General features: G+C 51.5%; 2 protein-coding genes and 1 long non-coding RNA gene across 6 annotated transcripts; 2 read left to right on the forward strand and 1 right to left on the reverse strand.

Moving 5' to 3' along the window:
* Positions 1-963: 963 nt before the first annotated feature.
* On the forward strand, positions 964-8,291 carry LOC119108915 (uncharacterized). 4 transcript variants are annotated; one of them, XR_005095368.1, is made up of 3 exons: positions 964-987; positions 6,087-6,227; positions 7,911-8,291. It is a non-coding gene; the product is annotated as an uncharacterized LOC119108915 (long non-coding RNA). The 4 variants fall into 4 exon arrangements; XR_005095370.1 differs by having other exon boundaries at positions 979-1,007; XR_005095367.1 differs by lacking the exon at positions 964-987 and adding an exon at positions 1,035-1,184.
* Positions 8,292-9,620: 1,329 nt separating this feature from the next.
* LOC119108917 (katanin-interacting protein) lies at positions 9,621-15,690 on the forward strand. Its single transcript, XM_037232462.1, has 6 exons — positions 9,621-9,707; positions 10,821-12,416; positions 12,498-13,056; positions 13,159-13,371; positions 13,978-14,487; positions 15,685-15,690. Exons 2-6 carry the CDS (start codon positions 10,846-10,848, stop codon positions 15,688-15,690), a joined length of 2,859 nt encoding a protein of 952 aa, XP_037088357.1. The 5' UTR covers positions 9,621-9,707; positions 10,821-10,845.
* Positions 15,691-16,462: 772 nt separating this feature from the next.
* LOC119108918 (uncharacterized) lies at positions 16,463-25,153 on the reverse strand. Its single transcript, XM_037232463.1, has 5 exons — positions 25,028-25,153; positions 24,594-24,764; positions 18,147-18,338; positions 17,126-17,853; positions 16,463-16,972 (listed from the first exon to the last, which is right to left on the reverse strand). The coding sequence occupies exons 2-5, from the start codon at positions 24,736-24,738 to the stop codon at positions 16,463-16,465; spliced, it is 1,575 nt and encodes a 524-aa protein (XP_037088358.1). The 5' UTR covers positions 24,739-24,764; positions 25,028-25,153.
* Between the last annotated feature and the right edge of the window lie 371 nt (positions 25,154-25,524).

Genomic DNA, 25,524 nt, shown 5'->3' on the forward strand with positions numbered 1-25,524 from the left:
GTAGGGAGATATACTGGAGAGGAGGAGGGGCATCCAAGCGAAAACTCATCACGTACGGGGGTGGGATGTGGGGTGACCCTCTTCATTCTCGATCGTGGCTACGTCTGTGTGCGCTTACTATTTGACTTCTGACTTGGATGGTCTGCGGCCGGTGGCAGCGACTGTTCAATGCCAGGGAGGTCAAAGGGCAGGGGGCCGTACCAAGCATTACGGTGCATGTAGGTTTTCTATTGAGTTCAACTGTATAACTGGAATTTTGCAGTATGAAGTTAACGCTCATTGAGCACACACAACAGTTCTGCTTTGGGTGGGCTCTGATCTCAAAATAATCGGATCAGACAGGTTTTAAAGGCAAATATGACAACAACAAAGCACACCACCCAAGCATGTTTATGGATTGCATTATGAACCGTGGTTAGGGCTATCGGGCCCCCGGTTCAAACGGGACCCGGGTCCGCTTTAGGACCCGTGCTAGGGACTCTGAAGGCCGATGTTCTGTGCTAGTGCTCGTGACCGGCCAGACCCTTCTATTGTCTTATTGTGGACCATCTCATCGTCATTTCTCGCATTGTCATCCCATATCGCGCAAGAGGACCTCGACCAACGCAAGTGACTGACATCCAGGGTCCCGTCCTGCTTCTCTTCGGCAAAATGTGTCCCTGGTTGACTAGGAACCTTTTGCTGACGCGGGCTTCCCTGCTAACCAGGCATGAAGTTTAACGAGCTCGGTTAAACCGATGGCAAAATCATTCATAGTGGTCGCAATAATCTAATCGGTGGTGAGACGTGTATTTTGGTTGTGATTCATCCAAGTTAGTTAACATGGCCATTTTGCATAGTTCAAGTCATTTTTGGTGGCCGGTTTAATAGAGCCTCTATTTGGTAGCATAAATATCAGCTGGTGACTGCGCGTATCTCAAGACAGAAAACGCGGGCCGATCAGGATTGGAGGGGTGGGGCCAAGGTGAGACCAAGGATATCTAACGAGTGAGACTGGAATTTGGGATGTATGGCCAGAACTAAAAATGGCATTTTGCGTTGGAAGATGAAATGAAGCCTGCAATACAAATTTTGGGGAATCACAGTTATGGGTATAACACGCACGTGAGGGAGCGGTCGGCTGATTATATAATGGAATAGCTGGGTGGTGTGGTCAACATTTCGCACACAGCGATTCTGACCGTGTAAGATCATCAAATATTTTGGGAAAGGCTTGACAGAGGGGAGTTGCCTGTGTAGGTGTGAAATGCATGCTGGTGTATTGATATTCTTAGGATTGTGGATTTATATCTGTTATGTGCTGTCTGTTACAGGGCCGTTAGGTGTAGGGAGGGATATGACCAAGCCTGTTTAAGTTGTGAATGGATGATTTGAGCAACATCAATCACCAACAAAAGGTTGGTTGCTATGAAGGATACAAGCTGCTTAATCTCACCATGCACACATATGACAAAATGCCCAAAGCACTCCATAAGATAGCTGGAAAATATTGGTGTGTGAGGACTCTGGTCTTACAATGTTCAATTGGATTCCAATAAAATTATTTATAATGTCCAGATTAAAATATTTAGAGTTCTGAAAATAACACATTTCACTTTAACCAGGATTCCCATCAAATGGACTACCAAGACCACCTGTCTCAGATCACATCAGCAATGTGCTTTCAGTTGATCATGTCATCCTTCTGACATGAAAGCAACCATATGCCAGATGAAAGCAACCATATGCCAGATAAAATTTACATCTTTGGAGCTTAAGTGGCTTATGCTGCAATCAAAATTAGTCATTTTTTAGCCTGCTTTTGAATAGGTTACTGCTCTCAACTGTTGGTGGATTTTTTTTAAAATGTGCAATGTGAAAATTTGCAATCTGGAATCATGATGCGTGCAAGCTACTTGCTGCCTCAAATTCAAGAGCATGAATAAAGTATGCTATCTTGCTCTAAACCTTTTGCATGTTGCTAGAATTAAAAACAAGTATGATAGCTTCATGCATTGTTTTCATCTGTAAACTAACAATGTTAGATGCTTCATCCTACTTTCCATCTTGGTATAAATGGGCGCAAAATGACCACTGCAGTCGACGCGCCCGAAGAAAACTCCAATGAACAACATCTTGGTATAAATGTCTTGACAACAATATTTTGGGGAAGATCATGCTTTTTTGTAGTTATGAGTTTTAATTAAAAGAATCCCAATGTCAATGGCACGTCCCACGTGGCACGACTGCATGTGGTCATACTGTGGTTTATGCCAACTGTTATACCATTTTAAATATTTTATTATTTTTTCTCAGTTGTGTTTGCATCGTAACCTTTGCAAGGTATTGGTAATAATCATAAACCTATGAGCCAACTGTATACCATTTTGAAGTATTTTACTATTTGTCTCATTTGTGTTTTGCATCATAACTTCAGTTCTCTGTCATAGGGACATTCCTTGGATGTTGTAACATTTGCCAAATTTGTTTGGCAACCAGATAATATTTGAATAGTGAACATATGGAGAATTCAGCACTTTTTCATGTTATGATCATGGGTCACCGACCAGAAGCGGTTCTTGAATGTCAGACGGTATTAGTGTGAATGTCACGTTTGCACTTTGTTTTGAATGTCAATGTCCGTTGGACTGTAGGTAGGCCGGTGAGAGAATAACTTCAGCTTTGGCTACACAATGCCACGCTTTCCTCCACTGGCTTGTGGTAGGGCTTCAATTTTGTAGCATTTTTTGTTAGTGTCTCTGGCTGTGTGTAATTTTCAACAGCTGGCTGTAACTTCAAAAAAAATGAAGAGTAAAGATGCAAACAATTATAAATGGTTTCAGTACAGTCAGGGTGTGACCTGTTTTATGTGAGTGCGGCTTCAGCCTCATGCAATCTTGAACTGCAGGATTTGGCTTTTGTGGATTTGGCATTTTCACTGCAGCTGTGACTTTGTTTAAAATATATTTGTGCCCCTTGTTGCCTTCATAAACACACCTAGTTTTGAAGTTGCAATGCACATAACAGAAGGCATAAAACTAGTGGGTCCTTTCTTGAGCCTTGGAAATGACCAGCTTTCTTCAAGCATTAATTAAACCTGAGTAGAACAGCGCCAGTTTTGAGTCATAGGCATAACAACATGGCTAAATTTAATAGGGTTCAATATGCATTAATGGTATCCATTGCATCATTTGTGACAATCATAGTGAATCCATTGTCCCTGCAGATAAGGGCATAATTTTGTCTGCACTGAATTTGAGGGGCAAGTAAGACATCATTCACATACTCCACCCCTTCCTTAAAGGTGGCAGAGGCCCCTTGTTGAGGGCCTCAGTCCTTTTGGCAGATTTGACATCTGTGGGACTGTATTTGACATCTGAGAAGCTTAGATATGGCCCACAAGGCGATGCAATAGGCCTCAGAGCATAAATAGATGCCCAGAGTCCAAAAAATGCCCCCTGGAACAAAACAGTCCCAGGAATGAATATTTTCAACTCATTTTTACTCCATCATCATTTGGCTTGTCAGTCATCTTAACTGTTTTCTTTTATATGATAGCTTTTTGTGTGTCCACATCTGGTGTGCATCATGCAGCATAAAGGAGACAAAATTGAATCAAAAGAATTTTGACTGTTCAATGCATTTGGGTGTCAGTTGATGAGCAGATTTCCTAAAGACATGAACTGGCAGGTTGACTAAGAGCCACAATAGCATGTCGCGGTTAGCCCACTTCAGGTTTTGAACATATCCTCAAAACTTATTGTGCCATCTGGCCTGCCTGAATTTAGCTATAAATGACATCTGTCGTTTGGCGGCTCATTCCAGTGGTTCGCTATTCTTTGACTAAATGACATCTGCCATTTCATGGTTCTGCTGCCTTTTGGCAAATGAATCTGGTTTCCTCTAAGTCTTTGCCCAGTTTCCAGTGCTTCTTGTAGATCTACCTTGTCCATCCATTTCAAAATCTTGAATGTCTATTAGATCCCTCTAAGCCTATGATATTTCAATGAATGCAAATACAATGCCTTAAGTCTATTCTTATATTTTAAGTTGTCAGTCCCATTTATCTTTTTAGTTTCTTTATGCTGTGCCCTCTCCCGCCTATCTATATATTTTTGGAAGCTTGGGGGCCAAGCTTGGATACATCACTTTAGGTGTGCACTGGCATAAACTATGTGCAACTTTTGACAGCATTCCTACTGTGGTAATAGACATTTCTTTTAATGCGTCTGAGCATCTGAAGTGCCCTTAAATCCTTAGAGGCTATGACCCCTATGCCATCTTCCTCGATCTTGTCTAACTCCCTGCGTCCAATTTTATAGTTAATGCCATCGCTGCCAGAGCTACTGAAAGGAATCACCTTTCGCTCATCAGATTAAATGACACCTGCCACAGAGAAGCCCGGTTCACCAGTTTGTTTCAGTCAAGCTTAACCGGGTCGGCATTTCTCGACATTATCAATTTAATATCATCAGAAAACTGAAGTACTTTACTTCTGAATCTTATATCAATATAATTCACAAAAATGATAAAGAGCAAAGGGCCCAGCACCGACCCCTGCGCTACCCCACTCTTAACCAGCCCCCACCGGGATTTAGTACATTTGAGCGCTACTCTTGCGCTCTGCTGTCTACTCCTGTCTTTCAGCCAATCCTTCACCCACCCAATAATTTTTCCCTCAATGTGATGCAGTTTTAACTGATATAAGAGACCCTGATTTGGCACCTTATCAAACGCCTTACGTAAATCTAGATAAACAACATTTAAACTATTGCCTTACGTACCTGACTAGTAACATGCTCCATGAAGTCCAGAGAAAATTTGTGAAACAGGATCCATTAGAAAGAAAGCTATGCTGACTGTTATCCATCGAATGATGCCTATCAAAGTATCACTGAATGCCAGTCCTAATGAATTTGTCTAATATCTTACATGATAGCGATCTTATCCGATGTTTTATCCTTGCCTTACTAGATCTTGCTTCTGAGGTAAGATTGACAGGCCTGTAGCTGCTGACACGTTTTGGTCCCCTCCTTAATTAACGTTACTACATGGGCATTGCGCCAGTCCTCGGGTGCTTCTCAGAAACTTACTGACGTATTTCATTTTGTCATAACAGGATATATATTCGGTCAGGTCGGCCGTTTCGGTTTCGGGTTTTCCTCGAGGCCACGTAATGTCAGCAAACAACAACTTGGAGCCTTCTGGGGGTCTATTTTTCGAAGGCCCAACTAGTCGCGTTTCTAGCGCATTGCTAAGAGCGTATTTTTCCGCAACGGATTTTTAAGGAGAATTAAGTAAGGTACATAGGCCAACCATGGTCAAGCCTTCCCATGCATCGCTGTCATTGATAACCATGTGGCTAACGTTAGAACCTCAAAAGTGGGACCCGTTGCTCTTTGTCCCTAAGTGCATATTTGATTATTTATTTGTGAAGATATCATTAATTCGATTAGAGATCGGTTTTAATTAGAAGATCTTAAGCACAGAACAGGCAGCCATCCAGAGCCGTTCAGGTTTCGAGCGTGCTGTGGGGTCACCCAAAGAGCAAATTTCATCTGATGCAAGGAATGCATGTTCCAGGCATGTAGCACCTCATCCATTGTTCCAGGTTTGCTGAAAAATTGCCACATGCGCCGTCCCTAAATTACATTACGCCCCGTCGGACATTTTCCATGTTGGTCGATTGTGCTGGGCGAAATCCCCTATGGCTCGTGATTACGCTGTGTTAAGTGTAGCGTCCCAAAAATGTAACATTCATCAACCTCCTGACTTAGCTAGAGGTATTAAACAAAGACGTACTTGCTGCTTTGCCTGAGAGGAAGCCAATGATAACCGGCTTTAAGGGTTCAAAGCATGTAACAAGCATGCAAGCATGCTCTTCAACCACACCTAAGCGTAACGTCGTCCCGTCCCCCCCCCCCCCCTCCCGCATCCGAGGCACGATTAAACGCCCTTGACGCCTTAAAACGCCCTTGGTGTCACAGAGTGTCGTTTGATACCCTTGACGCCCTTGTTACGCCATTGTGTCCGGAAAACAGGTGAACGGTAATGTATGGACGGCCATGCAAGGATTTGAAACGCTATAACATTTTGCCCTCTTGCAGGATTTTGCGAAGTGACCAAGAATCCCAATGTCTGGAGGCATCCTGATTGGTGTCAGGGCATTTGTCAGACGAAATTTAGTGTCTGTAGCATTCCCCGTTGTATGTTTTGGCTCTATTGTTGCAGATTACTCACACACAAAGGTGAGCAACACGGCGTATCCTTACACTTTTTGGGAAGGGTGAAAATGTCACCCTTTTCCTCTTTCTTTTCTTGATGTGAGGAGTTATGGGGGTTAAGAATTTAGGGTGTTAGTAAAGGAGGGAGCAGGGAGTAAGGGAAGGAGGTAGTTATGGGGCCAAACGACGAGAGGATTATGGAGTGAGTTAAAGGCAGAGTTCGGTTGTTAAAAAGTGATGGAGGTAGTCGGAAGTAGAGGGGTAGCTAGAGTTATGGTGATGGTTAGAAAATTGTGGATGTACGAAGCTACGTGAAAAAAAATGTGGGATTTCGTAAAGAAGTTTGAGTATATAAAATAAATAAAAAGGTAGGAGATTTTTAGGTCATGACAAGAGATGGAATCAGAAAAAAACAATGGGTATTCATAAAGTGAGTTGGAGAGATGGAGTTATGAGGGTTATAATAGGGGTTGAGAGTGGTAAGACGAACTGGATAGTTGGAAAAGGAGTTTGGAGTTCAAACGTTTAGATGGCTCAGTTTGAGAGCGAGAAAAATTTGCTTGGCCAAAAATGGACGAAAATAATGTATTTTATGGAGTTATGAAATAAGTTTTTAGGTTACGGAAGGCTTTGGGTAGCTGAGAATGAGGGAGGTAGTGAGGGACTAGTGAATAAGTTACGGAGTTCGTAAATAGGTATGAGAGTGAGTGGAGAAGCTATGGGGCTAGTTCAGAATTTAAAAAGAAAAGCATGGTATTACAAGTGCAGTAAAGGGGTTAAAAAAGAGGGCAAAGGAGACATGAAATAAGTAAGGGAGCTATGCCTAAAGTTGTGAAGTTATGAAAATGGTTTGGGGAGTGAGAAAAAAGGCAGGGAGTCAGTAAACGGATCGGGGGTTAGGCAAAGGGCTAAGGAGTAAAAAATGGAACACGAATATAGCAAGGAATTGGAAGTTAAAAAGCTGGGTTGCGAAGTTAGAAAAGGTGTGAAAACGGTTAATGCAGTTGGTGTTTGGGAGGGAGACAGGGAGCTGAGAAGCTGACAAAAGATGGGGATTAAAAACAAAGCTTAGGAATAAGAAAATAAGTTGGAAGGCTAGGGTATTGGTTAGAGATTTAGGGAATGGATGGGGGGGGGGGGGGATTGGAGAGCCTGGGGGATGGAAAGGAGACGTGGAAGCGGGTATGAATGAAGAGAGGGAAGGTTGCGGTTGGCGAGAAAAGAGGGGAAAAGTAGTAAATGAATAAGGGTTTGAGCGAAGGAGTAATGAAAGAATTGAGGGAAGGTGTAAGGAATGGAATGATATAGACAGGAAAACAGAGAGAGCATTGCATGTAACTCATGTATGTAAGTACGTAATGTAGTATGTAACTGAAAATGGTTAAGAATTTGAAAGTCGTGCAGTTGTCGTTTCCTTATTCACATGGTGTTTTGCGTCTGCGATTGGCCCTTTCCTCCGTTATTTTCACATATATTGGGCTCGTATAATGACCCGTTGGTAGAAGGGCGGGTGGCGAGAGGCACGTAGGCTTTGACAACAATATTCTGGCTGAATGCCGGTAACGTTCGTGCAGGTCATTGTTAGTTGGGGCTGAAGAGACGCTCATTTGTTTACAAATTTTGTCGTCGCTCTGAGAAACTGAAATTGACTACTGTATGCATGGTATTCTCGTCTGGGTAAACTGACGCTGTTGTATGTTTGGCCAGGCTTGGAAAGCAAGCAAGAAGGCAGCGCAAGACCCTGCTGTTCTATCTGACTGAGATGCTGGCTCCAATCGTGCGTCATCCGCTGGTAGCTGCCTCGCCGCTAGCCTGTTCCCTGTTCTTCACCAGTTGATACCTCGACCAGATGGACGACGAGCATGTGACCTTGTTCAGGGGCAGGTCAATGCTGCATGGCTGGCAGCTGGCGCCAGACAAGAGGCCGCCGTGGTTTTGTGGAATACATAACCATGTGCAGAAGTCGCTGGTGTTCGGCTAGCAGCTGTGAATGTTGTTCTTTGTTTTTTAAGGGTGTATGTAATATATGAGTGAGAGTTGTTCACCCGTATGTCGTCGTCCTTGCGTTAAATAACACGTTTCAGCGGCGAAGGTGTGTACCTGTCGTCTGAGAAGAGTGGAAACGAACTGAAATAATTGCTTAGAGATTGTGGCCATTCTTCACCATGGTCTCACATTTTATGTCTTATTAAAGCAGTTGCACCATGGTCGTCTTGCCTTGAAAGCGATCAAGGATCATTTGAGCATCCAGCCATTTTCCGGGTATGTGCACTCATGTTTTGCTTTCCCTCTCCATTTCTGGCACCCATTCGCCCGTTTGCTTGTGGAGAGCGTAATGGACAGTCAGTAAGATCATGTGTATGGATGAGCTGGTGAGTTCAAACTCGCTAGGTATGCTAATTGAGAGGTCAAGATATTTTATTTACAAGGTTATATACAATGCTTATGATATACAGGATTTCAGGGTATTTGCGATGACACATTTCCTTACAAAAGACCTTCCTTTTGTTGCACGCGATGTCGCGGCACTGAGGGGCTTCTCTGTCATCACGCAAGGACACGTTCTGCTGGAGGACCCGCTTGACTCTGTTTTACCCGCTAGCGCTGCTTATTTGCACGAGCCTACGGTGGCATACTGACGCCCTGCGGAGCCGCTGCATTGGATTTTGATCGGTTGGAGCGGGGAGGGGGAAAAGGACGTGACCGCCAGCGGCAGCCGTGTCCAGTGTGCAACGACCCCCAGCTGGTCGTTCCGGTTCGCGCCGAGAATGGAACGTGAGCGGGACGCGCCCGGGAAAGGCAAGGAGGTAAAGGAACCGACACCAAGACCAGAGCTGTCTTGCTCGCCGATACCTAAACAAAGCTAGGGGAATTTTTCAAGTAGCGAACTGAAGCCGAATGCCCATGAAAGCGGCGACGCAAGGAGTCTCCAGCAACTAGTATCTAAAAATACGTACCCAGATGCCTGCGCACCGATCGCGCCGATTCAAGGTCCTTAACAGGCCGGTTTGCCCCTTGGGTTAGCCGCAGAAGCGGCAGTCATTAATAGTTCCCAGTGTTAAATAAACGCACTAATCCTTGAACTATTACCGGAAGGATGATTGCACTTTACTGGTGGGTAAGAACTCCTGTCCGTAAGTCACGGGAACCAGAATTACACATTGCAGCGTGAATATACACACTTGGGCTGCTGGTGTAGCATGCGGACATAGCCATGCAACCAATGTATATTTTGTATCATAGTTATTCGCTTCAGGCTTTATTTCACGCATTGCTGACGGTGGACTCTTATGTTTGCGTTTCATGAATCTGTTGCATTACTTTAGTGGATAGTCACTAGAAGCGTCAATACCCAACGAGGTTGGCATGACAACAGTACGTAAACAAACCAGCCGCTTCGGTGAATCCTTCGGGTTGCGGGACGTGGGTTGAATCCGGGAAGTAACATTGAGATCTGCATTGCGGTGACCGTGTGGGGTTGCAGCCGTACGTATCCCATTACAGGTGAGAATAAAACGTGACTTGGGCTTGAATAGTTTGAGAAACCCACATTTTTGTGTCACTTTGAGACGGCAATGGTTCAATATTTTGGTGAACTAGATGATCAGCACCGGTTCACCTCGTACTGCCTGATGCCATCATTTACCAAATGACCCATCCAGCCATCAAGGATTAAATTGTGGTGGATTTTAACAATGTCATTTGGTTGCAGCTATCTCAATTTAGTGCATGTTGCAGATTTGGAAATATCATACCCTGTTAAATAGTTCCTGTGTATGTCACTTTTCACTTATTGACAGTATTTTAAAACAGCACTGCTGGTGGGATGTACCATGGTTCAAGGAAATGAAATGATTAATCTTTAAATGTCATTCGCTGAGCTGACCCATTTCAAAATGCTCACCTTTATAGCCATCTTGACATGAATGTCTCATTTCTGGGTACCTGATAGTTGGGCTTTGCATTTTTTATTATTTTACAGGTCATGCACTCCAGGATGTACCAATTTCCCATCCCAAGCCCACCTTTAAGCCCACCCCCCACCACAGCACCCATGCTGTCCACCCTTATACTACATACACCCACACCCATGCATGCCCATGCCCACACTCCCAACACCCCACACCCATGGCCACAACCACAACACAACCAAACAAACCACAACCACACAACCACAACCACACCACACCACAACCACAACCACAACCACAACCACACCACAGCCATCCTGCAACCAAACTACAATGCCCACATCCACACCAGTACCACAACCACAACCACAACTGCAAACCCACAAACCACAACCAACACACAACCACAAAACAAACACAAACACATCAATCATACACATACACAGTACACAAACACACTATTTGCATATATTAGAAAACCCATAGGCTGTAGGCATAACAACGCCCTGTAATACGAGCAATGAGAGCTTTTTGCCGGTCATCAGGCGTACAACCCAGGTGTCTCTGTAAACACGCACGCAGATCGTAATGCCTGTTACGTGATGCACGATAACCACGATCCCTGTGATCGGTCTAAGGTGTGGTGCATGTGCGGGTAAGGTGTGGTGCATATGCTACATACTTGAGATGGGTGTGTTCGTTTTAGCACACCTTTGAGGACTTCCTGAGATATGGACGAAAATGAGCCTTCTAGCGATTATGAGGAGTATACGTCCGAGACGGGCGGGACATCGACAGAGGACACCAGCTCTGGCTCAGAGAGCACCGATTATGAGACGGCGGATGCTGCATCGACCAGTAGCACAGGAAGGCGCGCTGGCCAGAACAATCTGGATAAACCTGAAGCATTTATCGGATATGACGAAATGGTTACTGGTACTGCGTGTACCCGTCAGAACAATCCAAGCGCACGGTTGCGTCCGGGTCACTACGACTCTAACCCTCGTGCAAATCATGCAAACAAGGTGACTGTAAGTGCAAACGGCGTAGCCACGCAGCTATCGTCCATGCACTTTGATTCACTCATTCAGCAAAACCCAGACACACACAGTTCAGATCTCCCAGAGGTCGTTGAGCTACAAAGAGGTAAGCTGAGCAAATATAATCAGCTGGCACACTCAAGTACTCCGATGTGTAAAATTAAAGAAGAAACGAGTGGCAATGCCTCGCTTTCGCTCAACGAGTGTAGTCTTCCGGGGATGGGATCCGGCACGGCTGTCGTTAAAAAGCAGCGTAAGCACCACACTGATGCATTTTCGAGCCTCGGTGATGACATGGCGAACTTAACAGACCGCGGAGAAGCCAAGAAGATAACCGGCGTGGACTGCGCAGAAGTCGATGCTGACGCAAGAAAATATAGAGGCCAGCCAGTGGTGGACTGTGGAAATGATCAGCATTCATTGAAAGAGGCAGAAGCAAGAGAAAATCTGGCTGTGATTGATGGTGCCAAGTCGGCGTCACGTCGGGCGCTGAAGGCGGCCGGCAGGCGGCGCGCCTCCGCCAGGGCGGCGCCACCGGTTCGGTTCGAGGTGGAGCTGCAGTCGAACTGGGGCAGCGAGGAGCGGGTGGGGCTGTCACAATTCTGCTTCTTGGACGGTCACGGCAGGAAAGTGCAGGTGGCGGCGCAACGTGACCTGGTGTCCGTGACGGGGGTCAGTGACCTGGCGAGCACGAGGACCGTATCGAAGCTGTTCGGTACCAGCGATCAGGTGGGCGGCAGCGGCTGGACGTGCCCGTTCAACTCCTCGCCCGTGTCGCTGAAGCTTCTGCTGTACCCGACTGACGGGAAGATCAGCGCAGTGAAAGTTCGGAACTACGGCAGCAGCGTCCGAGAGCAAGGCATCGGCGTACGTGACATTCAGTTGCGTATGGATGGCAGGCTGGTATACAATGGTGAGCTGCGTAAGGGTAATAGCCAGCCATCGGTGATCAAGGTAGCCTCACCTGGCTGCCAGCCAGAAAGAAGGGTTCAATCCGCGCGAGAGAAGTCCTCCCTCTGGTTCCCCGGCGGCGACAACAGACTCATCGAGCTATCCAGCGAAGAAGAGGATGAAGAGTGTCCCACACCGAACCCTCCCACCCAAGCCACGAACGCTGAAGCAACGCCGGGTGCTTGCCCCGCACCGCTGTGGTTCGGCGGTTGGTCCAGGCCGAGCCGCACGCCGGACTCGGCCGGGTCCCGCAGCGCCGAGTCGGTGGTGATCCAGGACCTGGAGAACGCCAGCCCCTGGGCCTCCCAGCGGCCGGCGCGTGTCGGCTCGGCGCGGTTCGGCCGGCGCGCCACGCCCGCCGGAGCCAGGCAGCGCCCCGGTGACACCCCCAGCCCGGAGTCGACGCTCACCGGCAGCGGCTCGGTGGCCTCCTCGCCGAGCGGCTCGGACGCCAGCTCGCCACAGCGCAGTGTTGACACGTCGCTGGAGGAGAGCTGGAGCCAGCTGGAAGCTTTCAATCTGCAGCAGCGCGGCCGTCTGGTCAACAGCGCGCTGGACGACGCCGCGTCCTGGACGGCCTGCTCGTCACGTGAGGCCACGCCCACGCCGGGGGTGATGACGCCGCTGTCGGTCGTCGAGTGCACCGATGACGCCTTCGCCGGGTGTGACTGTGACATACCAGAGCTACCCGAGTGCCAATGGCTGACGCTGAACATCAGGTCCACGTGGGGCGACATCCACTACGTGGGCCTGAACGGAATTGAGGTGTTCGACACCGACGGCCAGCCGGTCGAGGTGGTCTCGATCCGCGCCGAGCCTGCCGACATCAACGTGCTGCCCGAGTATAATCGCGACCCGCGCGTCGTGACCAACCTGGTGGACGGCGTGAACCGCACGCGCGACGACATGCACCTTTGGCTGGCGCCGTTCACGCCCGGCGGCGACCACCTGGTGCAGCTGGACTTCGGCCGGCGCCACCGGCTGGCGCTGCTGCGCATCTGGAACTACAACAAGTCGCGCTGCCACTCGTTTCGCGGTGTGCGCCACGTCGAGATCGGCCTGGACGGGCGGCCGCCCTTCTGCGTGGAGGTGGCACGTGCGTGCGGCGACACGCTGGGAGGCACGGAGGCGTTCGGCGACACGATCCTCTTCACCACCGACGACGCCGTGCTGGAGCGCGTGTCGCGACACGACGCGTCGTTCGCCGCCGAGCCGGCCGAGGCGCCCGAAACGGTGGCGCAGGACCCGGCTGACCGGCCGCGGACGGCCGACGCCGACGAGACGGCCGAGCGGCCCTTCACCTCGGACCTGCAGGACCGACCACCGGCGTCGGCCGGGGACGGGCCACCGGCCGGCGCCGCACTGCGCGCCCAGCAGCTGCGGCTCGTGCTCACCTCGTCCTGGGGCGCTGAGTGTGTGGGGCTCACGGCGCTCGAGCTGCTCAGGGAGAACGGCGAGCCGGTGGAGCTGGCGGCCGCGCAGCTGAGCTGCTCGGCGCCGGGCCGCGGCCTGGCCAGCCTGGTGGACGGCCACCACATGACGTCCGACCCGCTTCACATGTGGCTGGCGCCGTGGTCGGCCGGCCACGCCGTGACGCTCACCGTCCGGCTGGCCGCCGTCACCTGGCTGTCAGGCCTGCGCGTCTGGAACTACAACAGCTGCGCCGAGGAGGCCGACCAGGGCGCGCGCACTTGCCTTCTGGAGGTGGACGGGCGCCGCGTGGGCCCGTCAGAGGGCGTGCTTCTGCGTCCCGGGCCCGGTCATCTGCACTACAACTTCGGCCAGACGCTGGGCTGGGAGGGCGCCGCGTCGCCGCCGGCGCCGCCCCTTCGGGCGCCGCGGCCGGCGCTCGGCGACGGCCTGGCCTGCGAGGAGTACGAGGCCCCGGAGATGCCGCGCGGCTTCGTCTTCCAGCTGCAGCTCAACTCCAGCTGGGGTGACCCCTACTACATCGGCCTGACGGGGCTGCAGCTGTTCGACCAGGCCGGCCGGCCAATCACGCTCGCGGCGCGGCAGGTAGCCGCCCACCCGGACAGCGTGAACGTGCTGGAGAACATCAGCCACGACGTGCGCACTCCCGACAAGCTGGTGGACGGCGTGACGGACGGTCAAGATGGCCGCCACTCGTGGCTGGCGCCGCTGCTGCCCGACTGTCTCAACCGCGTCTACGTCGTTTTCGACCGGCCGCACACCGTGTCCATGGTGAAGCTGTGGAACTACGCCAAGACGCCGAGCCGCGGAGTACGCGAATTCGGTCTGCTCGTCGACGATCTGGTGGTATACAACGGCGTGCTGGGACGCGCGCCCGAGCCGGCGCGCGCCGGCGGCCGCGGGCAGCCCCTGCCCTACCACACGGTGCTGTTCACGGCCAACCGGGAGCTGGTGCGGCGCGAGCGGCACTCGCTGTGCGGCGCCGCGCTCGACCACCACCACGTGCGGCTGCTGAACAACATGCGGCGGCCGGCGGGCGGGCGCGCGGCGTACGGCAGCGCCGGCGCGGTGGATGTGGACCAGAGCCGCCGGCCGTACACGTCGCAGACCTCGCTGACAGTCGGCCAAGCCACCTGACCGGCCGGTCCGGCCTGGCGCGCACTGCACAGCGCAGACGTGCGCTGCTGACCTCACGGGAAGCTTGTAACGATGCTGTGACCCTGCCACTGAGACGTGCGTATGTTGGTGTGAACCGTGTGGACCGTGTGGCGTAGGTTAGTGTGGTTGTCGCCCCGACCGTTGTGATCCTTCGTAACGTGTCTTCGGATGTCGTGCAGTGGAGATTGTCATTCCGTGCGAATAACTAATTTTGTGTGAATCCTGATAGAGATAGTTCATCCACGAGGTAACAAGAAACTGCACCACTTCTGTATGAAATGCAGACCGTTGACTAGCCGCGTGGTGTTGAAATGGCGTGCAATTTTGTTGGTGGACGCTGTCAAACCGTGCAATGTTGTTGGTGGACGTTGTCAAACCGTGCAATATTGTTGGTGGACGCTGTCAAACCATTTATCGTGAATGTCCGTCTAGTAAGCGCCGCGTCTCGGCAACCCTAGACGAGTTCTGACGGTGAATATCATAATAAGGTCAAATCTAAGAACGCCGGTTTTGAGTGCAATAAATAACAAAACGATAACGTGACACCACTCGCAACTGGCACGCTATGTGACGTGAGTAAATGGAGATACCCCGCCCGCGAAACGTATCGCAAGGTGTCATCTTGATGCCGGGCTTTGCATTACGCAAGTATGCACAACCGCCGCTACAAAGGAGCAACGAGTGGCGGCCACCCGAGCGCGCGCGGTCAGTGTCCTACCGTCACGGTGTTTACTGCCGCGCCTCGGGCTGCACTTCTGCGCTGGTGCTAGTCACTGCGCTGTTGGGTTCTTCGTTGTGATTAAAGCTACTCTTCATAGCCTTAAGTTGACCGCTCCTCGTGGACGTTGCTCTAAATAGTTCAAGCGTGTCCTCCACAGTCGTCGATGTCATCGTACAGCATCGTCCCCCGGCTATCATTGACGGCTGACAACGCTTCCCGCGGTCAACCATCAACCGCTCACGTGGCCGATCCGACGACTCGGCGGACAGCCGTAGCTCAAATTTGCCGACGGCTGGTATCCACTTATTCACGCTTTCTATGGAATTTGTATTACTTCATGTTACGACACACAACATACGGCATGTGATAAGGGCTGGTTAGAATGTCTACGGAATTAGCCACAATTGACGAGTTCAGTTCCATTTGCCTCAAGGCTATATTGTGATCGCGCACGCAGTAAAACCTACAGATAACTTTGCATCCAAATTTTTCGATCACCTAGGACGCAAAGGTATCTGCTACCAGCTCATAATCATACGCAGGAAAAACTCCAGCGACAGAAGAGGCATTTGACGTATTTGGGGACGATTGTTCGGTGATACGTTTGTCTAGATGTCATTGATGCAGATATTGTTGACAACTTTATCCAAAACTGGTGGCGGGCTTACAATGGGAAGCGGACAGGCTCTTCAAAGATGACACTTCCACGAGTCCCAATGTTTCGTGCTTTTATGACTATCTGTTCTTGAAGCTTCCACACTGATCAAAACATCACCGATTGCGTTTCTCCGCCTTCTTTCGTCTTCGTCCCTTGAATGTGAACGTGCGCTAGACTACCTGTCATGTCTTCATCAATGTACGTTAGGCTATCTAGTCTGCTCCCGGCACTGGAAAAGCGTCCCAATTATCTACTCGCACTATCAGAGTAGAAGTACACCAACCCCAGTCCACCTACCCTGGTCTGCAACTTCACCATCTGGCACCGCACCACGCACGCTCAGCTGTATTTCTGTCCAGTCGCGGCCACTTCTCTCCTTGACCGTGACGTCACCGGGAGGGCGAGCCGTCCGGTCTCAGGGGCCAGCCAGGGCCGCGCAGGCTACGTCGGCGCTCGCTGCTCAGGTCCGTGACGGTCACAAGCGGCGGCGACGACGGCCGAGCGGCGGCGGCCCGGCTACGGCGTGGCTCATGCTTGGTCGCGCGCAGCTCCGACTGAGCGTCCGGCCTCCGGGCGTGTTCTCTGTTCGGTTCGTCCTGCTCGCGTTTGGGCTGCTGGCGGATGGCTTTGTGAGCGGAGTTTCGTCGGCGTAGCGTCTGCTCCGCGCTCTGCCCGTTCTCCTCGTGCCTGCTGCTCGCGCCGCTGTCCCTGCGCAATGAGTTTCGCCGGTGCTGGTCGCTCGACTCCCTGAGGTTGGAGCCGCGCCGTCCCCGGCCCATCTCGCTGTCCAGCTGTCCCTGCTCAGCGCTCGGTCGCCGCTGCTCGTTCTCGCAGCGCTGCCACACCTGCTCGTCCTCTGTGCGCTCGGAGAGTGGCGCCAGCGAGGGCACCGAGCGGCTCTCGCGCAGCGGCCGGCCGCCGAACGCCGCGTCCACAGCCAGCTGCTGCGCGCTCTGGCCAGCGGCCCTGCTCCTGCGGCCGCAGGGCGTGGTGCTGCGGCCAGCGGGCGTGGTGCTGCCGGAGGCCGGCTCCCGCCGCTCGCCGGCGCCCGCCGAGCGCTTACGGCGCGGCTTCGACTCGGAGCTGAGGCCGACCGTCTCGAGGCGCGCGCTGGCCGAGACAGAGCGCTTCATGCCGCCGGCCGGCTCACTGCCGCCCATCGACTTCAGCCGCGACGCCACGCTGAAGCTGCCGAGGCTGAAGGCCAGCGACGGCTTGCGCGTCTTGTAGGTGCTCTGCAGCGCCGGGCCCTGGCGAACGGTCGGGTCAGGCGGCGCCGTCTTCGGATGCTGCTTGGCGTTGCAGATGCGGTCCATGACGAACGAGCGGCGCATCTCACTGTATCGCTTGGCCTGCTCGGCCTTGTCGTCGGGCGGCTTGACGCTGGGCAGCGGCTCGGGGCCGCTGGCCGGCACGGGCGGCGGTGGCGGCACCGGCCAGATCTCCGGGTCGCGGCGCATCACCACCACTATGTCGCCGCCGTCGATCTCGCGCTGACTCTCGAGCACGAAGCGCGGGTCAGTCAGCAGGTGGCGCGGCTCGGGGAACGTCAGGTGGTCATTGGTGTGCGGCCCGATGACGATGACGACGTCGCCGCGGAACTCGGCCAGGTACTGGCGCCATCCCTCCCAGCTGTGGAAGTAGCACGTCATGAGTACCGAACCCTCCGGCACGTGGCGCGTCTTCACCTCGTCGATGTAGATGTGCTCGATGAAGGGCTTGACGCCGTAGCGGCCCTGCCACCAGGCGCGGTCCACTTCGTACCCGACCACCTCGATACCTGCCGGCGCAGGAGGGTCGTATCATGCCGACGGGGGCGTCACCGACGAACGTCAGGAACGGTGGTGTTAAAAAAGGAACCCGACACTCGGCAGACAGCGCGGGCCAACAATCGGCCAAGCTTTTTCATGGCTCTCACCAACGGTCTGCCATGTCACTCGCACGAGCGTCCGTAACCTAATTTCCAACGGCAAGCGCGACAAGACGCCGAACGAAAAAGGAGGAGGGTAATCACGACATCGAACCCTAGCCCCCCGCATACGTTCCTCGCCGCGGCGCACTTCCGCCACTGACCGCTGCAGGCCCGCTTGATGAGCCACTCGAGGAAGCCGCAGCCACAGCCGACGCTGACAATGCGGGTGACCTGCAGTCGCCGCAGCTCGGCGTGCAGGAACGACAGAAAGTCGCGCGTGGGCCGGATCCAACACAGCAGCGTGTCGAAGAAGCCCTCGTTGGTGTACATGTTCATAATGCACTCCCATTCATCTGGAACAAATGGGACATGGTTAATGACACACACGTCGTACCGCCCCTTCCCGGGCTTTCTGTGTCCATACTCACATGTTTACCTCTGGCTGTCTATGTGTTCGTCTGTCAGTCTGCTCATGTCTATCTGCCTGTGTCTGACTATGTGGCTGGCCGTGTCTGCCCGTGCCTGTTCGTCTATATCTCTCTTCATCCTTTTCTCGTCCTCTCTCTCTCTCTCTCCTCTCTCTCTCTCTCTCTCCTCTCCTCTCTCTCTCTCTCTCTCTCTCTCTCTCTCTCTCTCTCTCTCTCCTCTCTCATCTCTCCTCTCCTCTCTCTCTCTCTCCTCTCTCTCTCATCTCCTCCTCCTCTCTCCTCTCTCTCTCTCCTCTCTCTCCTCTCTCCTCTCTCTGCATCATCTCTCTCCCTCCTTCTCTCTCTCTCTCTCTCCCTCTCCCTCTCCTCTTCCCTCTCTCTCCCTCTCCCTCTCCTCTCTCCCTCTCCCTCTCCCTCTCCCTCTCCCTCTCCCCTCCCTCTCCCTCTCCCTCTCCCTCTCCCTCTCCCTCTCCCTCTCCTCTCCCTCTCCCTCTCCCTCTCCTCTCTCTCCTCTCCCTCTCGCTCCCTCTCCTCTCCTCTCCTCTCCTCCCCTCTCCCTCTCCCTCTCCTCTGCCCTCTCTCTCTCTCCCTCTCCCTCTCCTCTCTCCCTCTCCCCTCCCTCTTCCTCTCTCCCTCTCCCTCTCCCTCCATCTCCCTCCTCCCTCTCTCCCTCTCCCTCTCCCCTCCCGCTCCCTCTCCTCCCCTCTCCCTCTCCCTCTCCCTCTCCCTCTCCTCTCTCTCCTCTCTCCTCTCCCTCTCCTCTCTCCTCCTCTCCCTCTCCCTCTCCCTCTCCCTCTTCTCCTCTCCCTCTCTCTCTCTCTCTCTCTCTCTCTCCCTCTCTCTCTCTTCTCTCTCTTCTCTCTCTCTCCTCTCTCTCTCTCTCTCTCTCTCTCTCTCTCTCGCTCTCTCTCTCTCTCTCTCTCTCTCTCTCTCTCTCTTCCTTGGTATAAGCCCCCCCTTGCAATACTCGTTCCCTATCTTCCAACTTGTGTCTCACATCCCTTTTCCCAGTCAACTTCATCTCCTCTGCATCTCCCTCACGCACGGCCTATTTCATGGGTCTGAGTCGGCGGTGCGCAGGCTCGCTCGCCTCCACTGCTGATGTTGGCTCCGTGGCCCGGCCCCCGCTCGCCTGATACCGCCAGTCCCGCATTCCGGCCTCCCGTTCGGCTTACGGGCCGGCTGCCAGCGGCAGCTGCCACCCGCCATATACTGGTCCCACGCCCAACGAAGAACGCCTGATGCACCGGCACACGAGGACATGAGATATGTCGGCACCCCGCACCCAGCGGAGAGTAAGCCATGTTCTGACACCACCCACCCGGTAGAGGGCACATGATGGACCGTCAACACGTCCTTAGCCACGGCACGCCGGCGCCGTGTAACGAGCCAAGGACGCTCGATATGAGATCCACTTAACCCCGTCCCTCCCCCCCACCCCGTGTGGCACGCAAGAGAACTGACACCACGCAGCCAGTAGAGAACACGCGATATACCAGCACCACGCAACCGACAGGGATAACCCATATATCGGCACCATGTAACCAACCGAGGGCGCATCACATACCGACATCACGCAGTCAGCACAGAACACACAATGCAACGATGTCAACAGTCAACAGAGAAAATACAATATATTGGCACCACGTAACTAGCAGGAGACTACCCACACACCACCACCACGCGCATAACAGAATACGCGGTATACCGACACCGCACAACCAACAGATGATACATGATTTTTGGCCGCCACCAAAAAAACAAAAAAGCCACATGCAACTGGCATCATATATCAACAGTGAACTTATGACATCAACCCAAGTTAACCGGGACGGAGAACAGGCATGCTGTCAGCCCCACCAGGTGCGAGAGCGTCCCAAGCCGCCCCACCGGCATGCATCACACGGTCTCAGCATCAGCAACGGTTCCTCTCGATCGGTAAGCCAACCAGCTAGCCATGTCGTCACACCATCAGCTTCAGCCATGTAAGGGGACAGAGATGGGCGTGCGTGGAAGCGTCGCTACCGATAGAACCACTCACCATCGCTTGGCCCGCGATGATCAACAAATTTTGATGATCATCAAAAAAGTGAAGCTGGATATCCCAGGGGAAGTTGACTTCCCCTGGGATATGGGGAAGTTGACTTCCCCTGGGATCTCCAACATCCAGATGCCGCATGAGAAAAACAAAGAAAACGTAGTGAAGGTCTCGTCAAATCACGAAGAATGCACCCGGAATTTTTGACTTAAGGTCAAATGTGAGGCCACCAGAGTCAACGCAAGGTCAAAAACGGTCTTTCCGATGGAAGCAGTTAAAACTTGGTCAACACGTTTAAACAAATATTACCCAAGGGGGCCCAGAAATAAGCGTCAAGACTGTACGGAGCCCGTTCCGCTCATTTTCGTTCCCCCACTTGGGTCAGGTCAGATGATGTCGCCGTTCAAAATTGGCCTACAAGAAGCCTACAAGTATGATACTACTCGTCACAATTTGCTTATGACTTTGCATTCCAGACATAAAAATAGCACTTTTGGGTGACCTAGAGGTCAGCTGAAGTCAACTTAGGTGAAATTCATCAGCCATCCGAGCGCAAAACAAAAGGAAATTGGTAACCTGACCATGTGACCAGTAAAATACTTTTTTTGTAGTCCGAAATGGTGTATTGGATATCTACAGGCACTCAAGATCGCATAGCTGTTGTCTATATGACATACAATCCCTTCGACGCTTCGTGACGCATTTGTAACAAACTGAGAACAAGTACGTTCGTGCATGAAATTAGACGTCATCAACTTCACAAACACGACAAGGATGTGATTACACGCGCCGCGGGCGTTCTTCTAGCCCATCCGCTCTGGCAACATAGTCCATTGACCTTGAATGATCTCATATAACATTAAATGACACTTTATAACATCATTATACATTATGAGTATATCCCAACACATTTTCAGTTGTGTATTGCTGTTTTGCGTCCAACATTCCTTAATAAAACTGTCTATTTTGAGCTCAGAATATGTTTTGCAGATGGCACTCACAGAGATAGGTCATGACCTGGGCAAAGGTCATGCGCTCTGCGATAATATGATGGTTGTGCATGCAAGGTAATACTATTCCTCATAGACGACACCAAAACTACACAAAATATGCACAAGCGTGCACAAATTACGATAAATATCAAATCCTGGCCTTAGTTCAGGTCAATGAACTCGTATTTTCCAAAAAAAATTGAAATATAAAAACTGTAGATACCACCATCTGTTACGATCTATTACTTCACCCAGTTTAAGTGATGGAAAATGACCCACAGCAAGGTTATGCATGGTTAAAATGTTTTTAGAGATCGCCCTCCTTGGCCTGACCTAGGTCACTTATCTAGGTTAGATCAAACTTTCAGATATACACAGAGGATGCCAAATTGATAGATTGACATGTACTAAAATTTCGTTGTCACTGCGAGCATTCGTTTTTTACCTGTGCTCGAAAAACCGCATGAGGGAAGTCCTCTCCCTCGGCCGGACGCGGGTAAGATAAGATCTGCAGTTTAGAGTAGATTCAGTAAACATTTAGTTTAGACCGTTTTCTTTAATACAATGGCATGGTCCTCGATTCAAGGAGCCAGTAAGTAATATATCTCTCCCTCCCTCCCTCCCTCTCTCTCTCTATCTCTCTCTCTCTCTCTCTCTCTCTCTCTCTCTCTCTCTTCTCTCTCTCTCGTCTCTCTCTCTCTCTCTCTCTCGCTCTTCTCTCTCTCTCTCTCTCTCTCTCTCGCCCGCTCCCCTTTAGCTCTCTCTCCAGCCTTTTTCTATTCTGCCTTGAAAGCACCTCTATCTTCACATTCCTTCACCGCTCCGTTCTGCCCGGAGATGACACGGGGTGTGACGTCAAAACCATAACGGTGTTTGCATACTTGTTGTGTCAGCAGAATCCACCGATTCGGGAGGGCACTCGCGTCATAAAAAGTAGCTTTTCTCGTTTGTCAGTAATTGTTAAGGAGCCCAGCTGATGATTTCAATTTGGCAAATAAAGATCACATCATTATGTGATTAGTCCAGGCCAGCAAAACCGTAAGTCATGTACCAACCGTGTTTTCTGTCTCGTTTAAAAGGTTCTTGTTCATTTAAACCTTTTCCATCAAAGCTTCTTGTATTAACCGAAAGAAAATTAATGCAGGCAAACTGCCACAAAGTCTTTACCTACGCGGACTGCCTGTTGATATGCGCCCAGGTGGCGGGTTGGACACCCTTCGCTTGGGTGGGGGTCAGTTTAACTCGCAGTCTGAAAAACTGAGAGAGCTAGAGACATCAAATTCACAGGATATATTGGTCTGTCCGTGAGCTCAATTGTGTCCAAATATGGGGTTCCTAGATCATGACTTCGGGTCAAACAAGACAACACAAGGTCAAACTCCAGATTGGTGTCTCAGTTGCCCCCAGACCTCATGCAACCGCCGTGAAGCTAGGTACGTGTTCTAAGGTAAAGGTCGGTGAGGTTAGTGGTCTTGTTGGACCTTTATGCGGTCAAGGTGACCGAATACCTACGAGATTGATCCTGTTTTGCCTTTCAAATAAGAGTCAGGGATTATGCTAGGTGGTGCTCCTTAAAACAAAGTCTTAACCTGGGTCATTTTAGGCCAGTGACCTACATTGGCATTTAAAAATTGCATGGGGCGTGTCTATTGCGGGCCGTTATTAATAAATTAAAAGCTAGCAGCAGAAGCTTCCTCTTAAAATCAACATTTCGAGAAAAAAACACGCCAGTTTTGACCTCATTCTGACCTTCATACCTGACCCTTAGTCAATGGAATTGTTAGTAAATCTGAATTCAATTGAAGTACTGGCTAAAAAACTATCTCAGATGTATGTGGCTTCGTCAAACACTCCGTTGTTACATCATATTGAACGATTCCCTAGAAATGCCTTTCGCTGATAGCCATAGCCTGGCCTTGACCTGCCATAGGTCAGAGGTCAGCAACCTTACAAGGTACATCTAATTTTTACACCAAAAGATCCGCTGTCTGATCTTTTGCAGTTATGCAGAGTTTGGCGCCGCTACGCCGCGACGTTTGGAAATCATTTTGGCAAATCCTTCGGGGGAGGGACAATTTAACCCACCACACGAACGCGTGATCACAATTTATAGCGGGGGCGAGCCAAGAAATGAGATAAAAGTGCACACCTCTGAGCCAAGGGAAATCAATTTTGGGAAGCTCACGAAGACTTAATAGACTTGGAAGCACCTGGTACGTAATCACCAGAATAACATTAAAGGAAAAATAATAATTTCAACCGATCTACTACAGGACGGGGAGCAGCAACCAGGTGCGTAAGAACGTCAGAAAAAGGAGCAGGGGGCTTGGTCAAGCCAGGCTAAGGTTGGTGTGCATGGTACCGGCCCGATGAGAGGCGCTCTTATTGGCTAGTTTATATTATGTCACATGAGGTTATCACTGTTCAGCGATTTTGTCGCGTATGACTATGGAGCTGCACTCCCACAACTGGCAGCCAATGGACCCCTCGACTGCATTTTAAGCCACGTAAGAAAGGGGCAAGCGTGACTTACAGAACCTCACTGTGCAAACACCATCGTGCGTTATGTCGTTAAAACGCGTGCCATTCTGGTCACTGCGGGCATCGGACAGTGAAACACAGGGGGGTGCTACGTCTGCCTTTCAAAGTCTAGACCACACGTGGCACCACGCTGGCACAGTACGCGAATAACCTTAATTACGTCACGTATCGATGATGGGTAGAGACTCATGAAGCATTAGAGTAGGAAGGCACCACCTAAAACAGTCGCCTTCAGCTGACTTCTGCCCGCGAAAGCTGGCCAGCAGGAACTACTGAAGGAGAAAAACTGGCGGAAATGGCAAAAAAAAACCTAATACAACACAAAATGTTGCTGCGAACCATCTGAGTGAAAGCGCACAACAAAACAGTGATACAAACTGCATGTTCACCACTTCTGGTGTCGGCATGGCGCCTATATCGGGAGTCTTACCAGAGGCATAAATATTAATAAAAAAAATGCAAGGCATCAGAATTGGCAAAAAACATCTTGCACAGGTGCTGTTGACAACCACGTAGTAATAACAAAACACAAACCATTTATTCCCATCATCCCAGCCTATTATCAAGTGCAGTGCAGGCGCGGGCACCGCTCGCAGGCGCACGACTAACCTTTGTGCCAGTGGTCCAGCGCCCGGTCCCGGAGCTGTATGACCTTGGCCTTCGCATCGGCCGCAGACTGGTAGGGGTTGACATCTCCCTGATCCTCCTCCTTCTCCTGCTCGTCCGCGTCCACCTGCCCCAGCTGGGGCGTCATCAGGAGTGGCCCCGTCGGTCGGACGCCTGCACGCGATCCGGTGGAGTTCGGAACCGTTCACCGTACCCACCCACTGTAGGGGTTCGGCGACGGACGACTCGCTGTAACAACGCTTGTGACCAGCTGTGAGCACTCGTGACCAGCGCTCGGCAGGTCAAAGGCTTCCCGTGACCCCAGATGAGCACCGTGGCCTCAAGGCCGACGCTGGGATACCGCCATCACCTTGACCCCAGGTCAGCAAGGTGCGTGGCTGGCCCAGCGGAGGTGAACACTATAACATCAAGCTCACCAAGTTTCACGTCACGTCCGACTATGACTGCCGCCTTACGGCCGGCTTCCTAACCACTCGGCACCGTGACCAGCCCGTCTCAGGGCGCGCCCGTGACCTAATCTGGCGGCAAGACCGGCCTCTGAAGCGGCGTCAGCTCAGCTCCAGCCGCCACCGAGCCCGTCACTGCCCCGGCCCGCTCAGTTTAGACCAGACGCCGGATTGTTGGCAGTCGTCCCGCTGATGATGACGTCACAGGTCGAGGGCCGTTGCCCGTGAGGGGGGAGGGGGGCACCCGCTGTCACCGATGAATTCACAACGGAACACCTCTGCGAGGACGGCGGTGTCGTTTCACTCCGAGATAGCGTCCGTTTGCGGACGGAGCGACGGTGTCGGACCGGGCGGCTGGCATCTCGCTGTGTCATGGGCACATGGAACGTTTCAAATATCGATTCCGTAACGCAAAAGCAACCGCCATTTCTTGGGGCTTTGCGTTTCTCCTAAATTTCTTAAGACAG

The sequence above is a fragment of the Pollicipes pollicipes genome, unplaced genomic scaffold (genome assembly GCF_011947565.3).
Source record: "Pollicipes pollicipes isolate AB1234 unplaced genomic scaffold, Ppol_2.1 Scaffold_705;HRSCAF=810_pilon_pilon_pilon, whole genome shotgun sequence".
Classification (NCBI taxonomy): domain Eukaryota; kingdom Metazoa; phylum Arthropoda; class Thecostraca; order Pollicipedomorpha; family Pollicipedidae; genus Pollicipes; species Pollicipes pollicipes.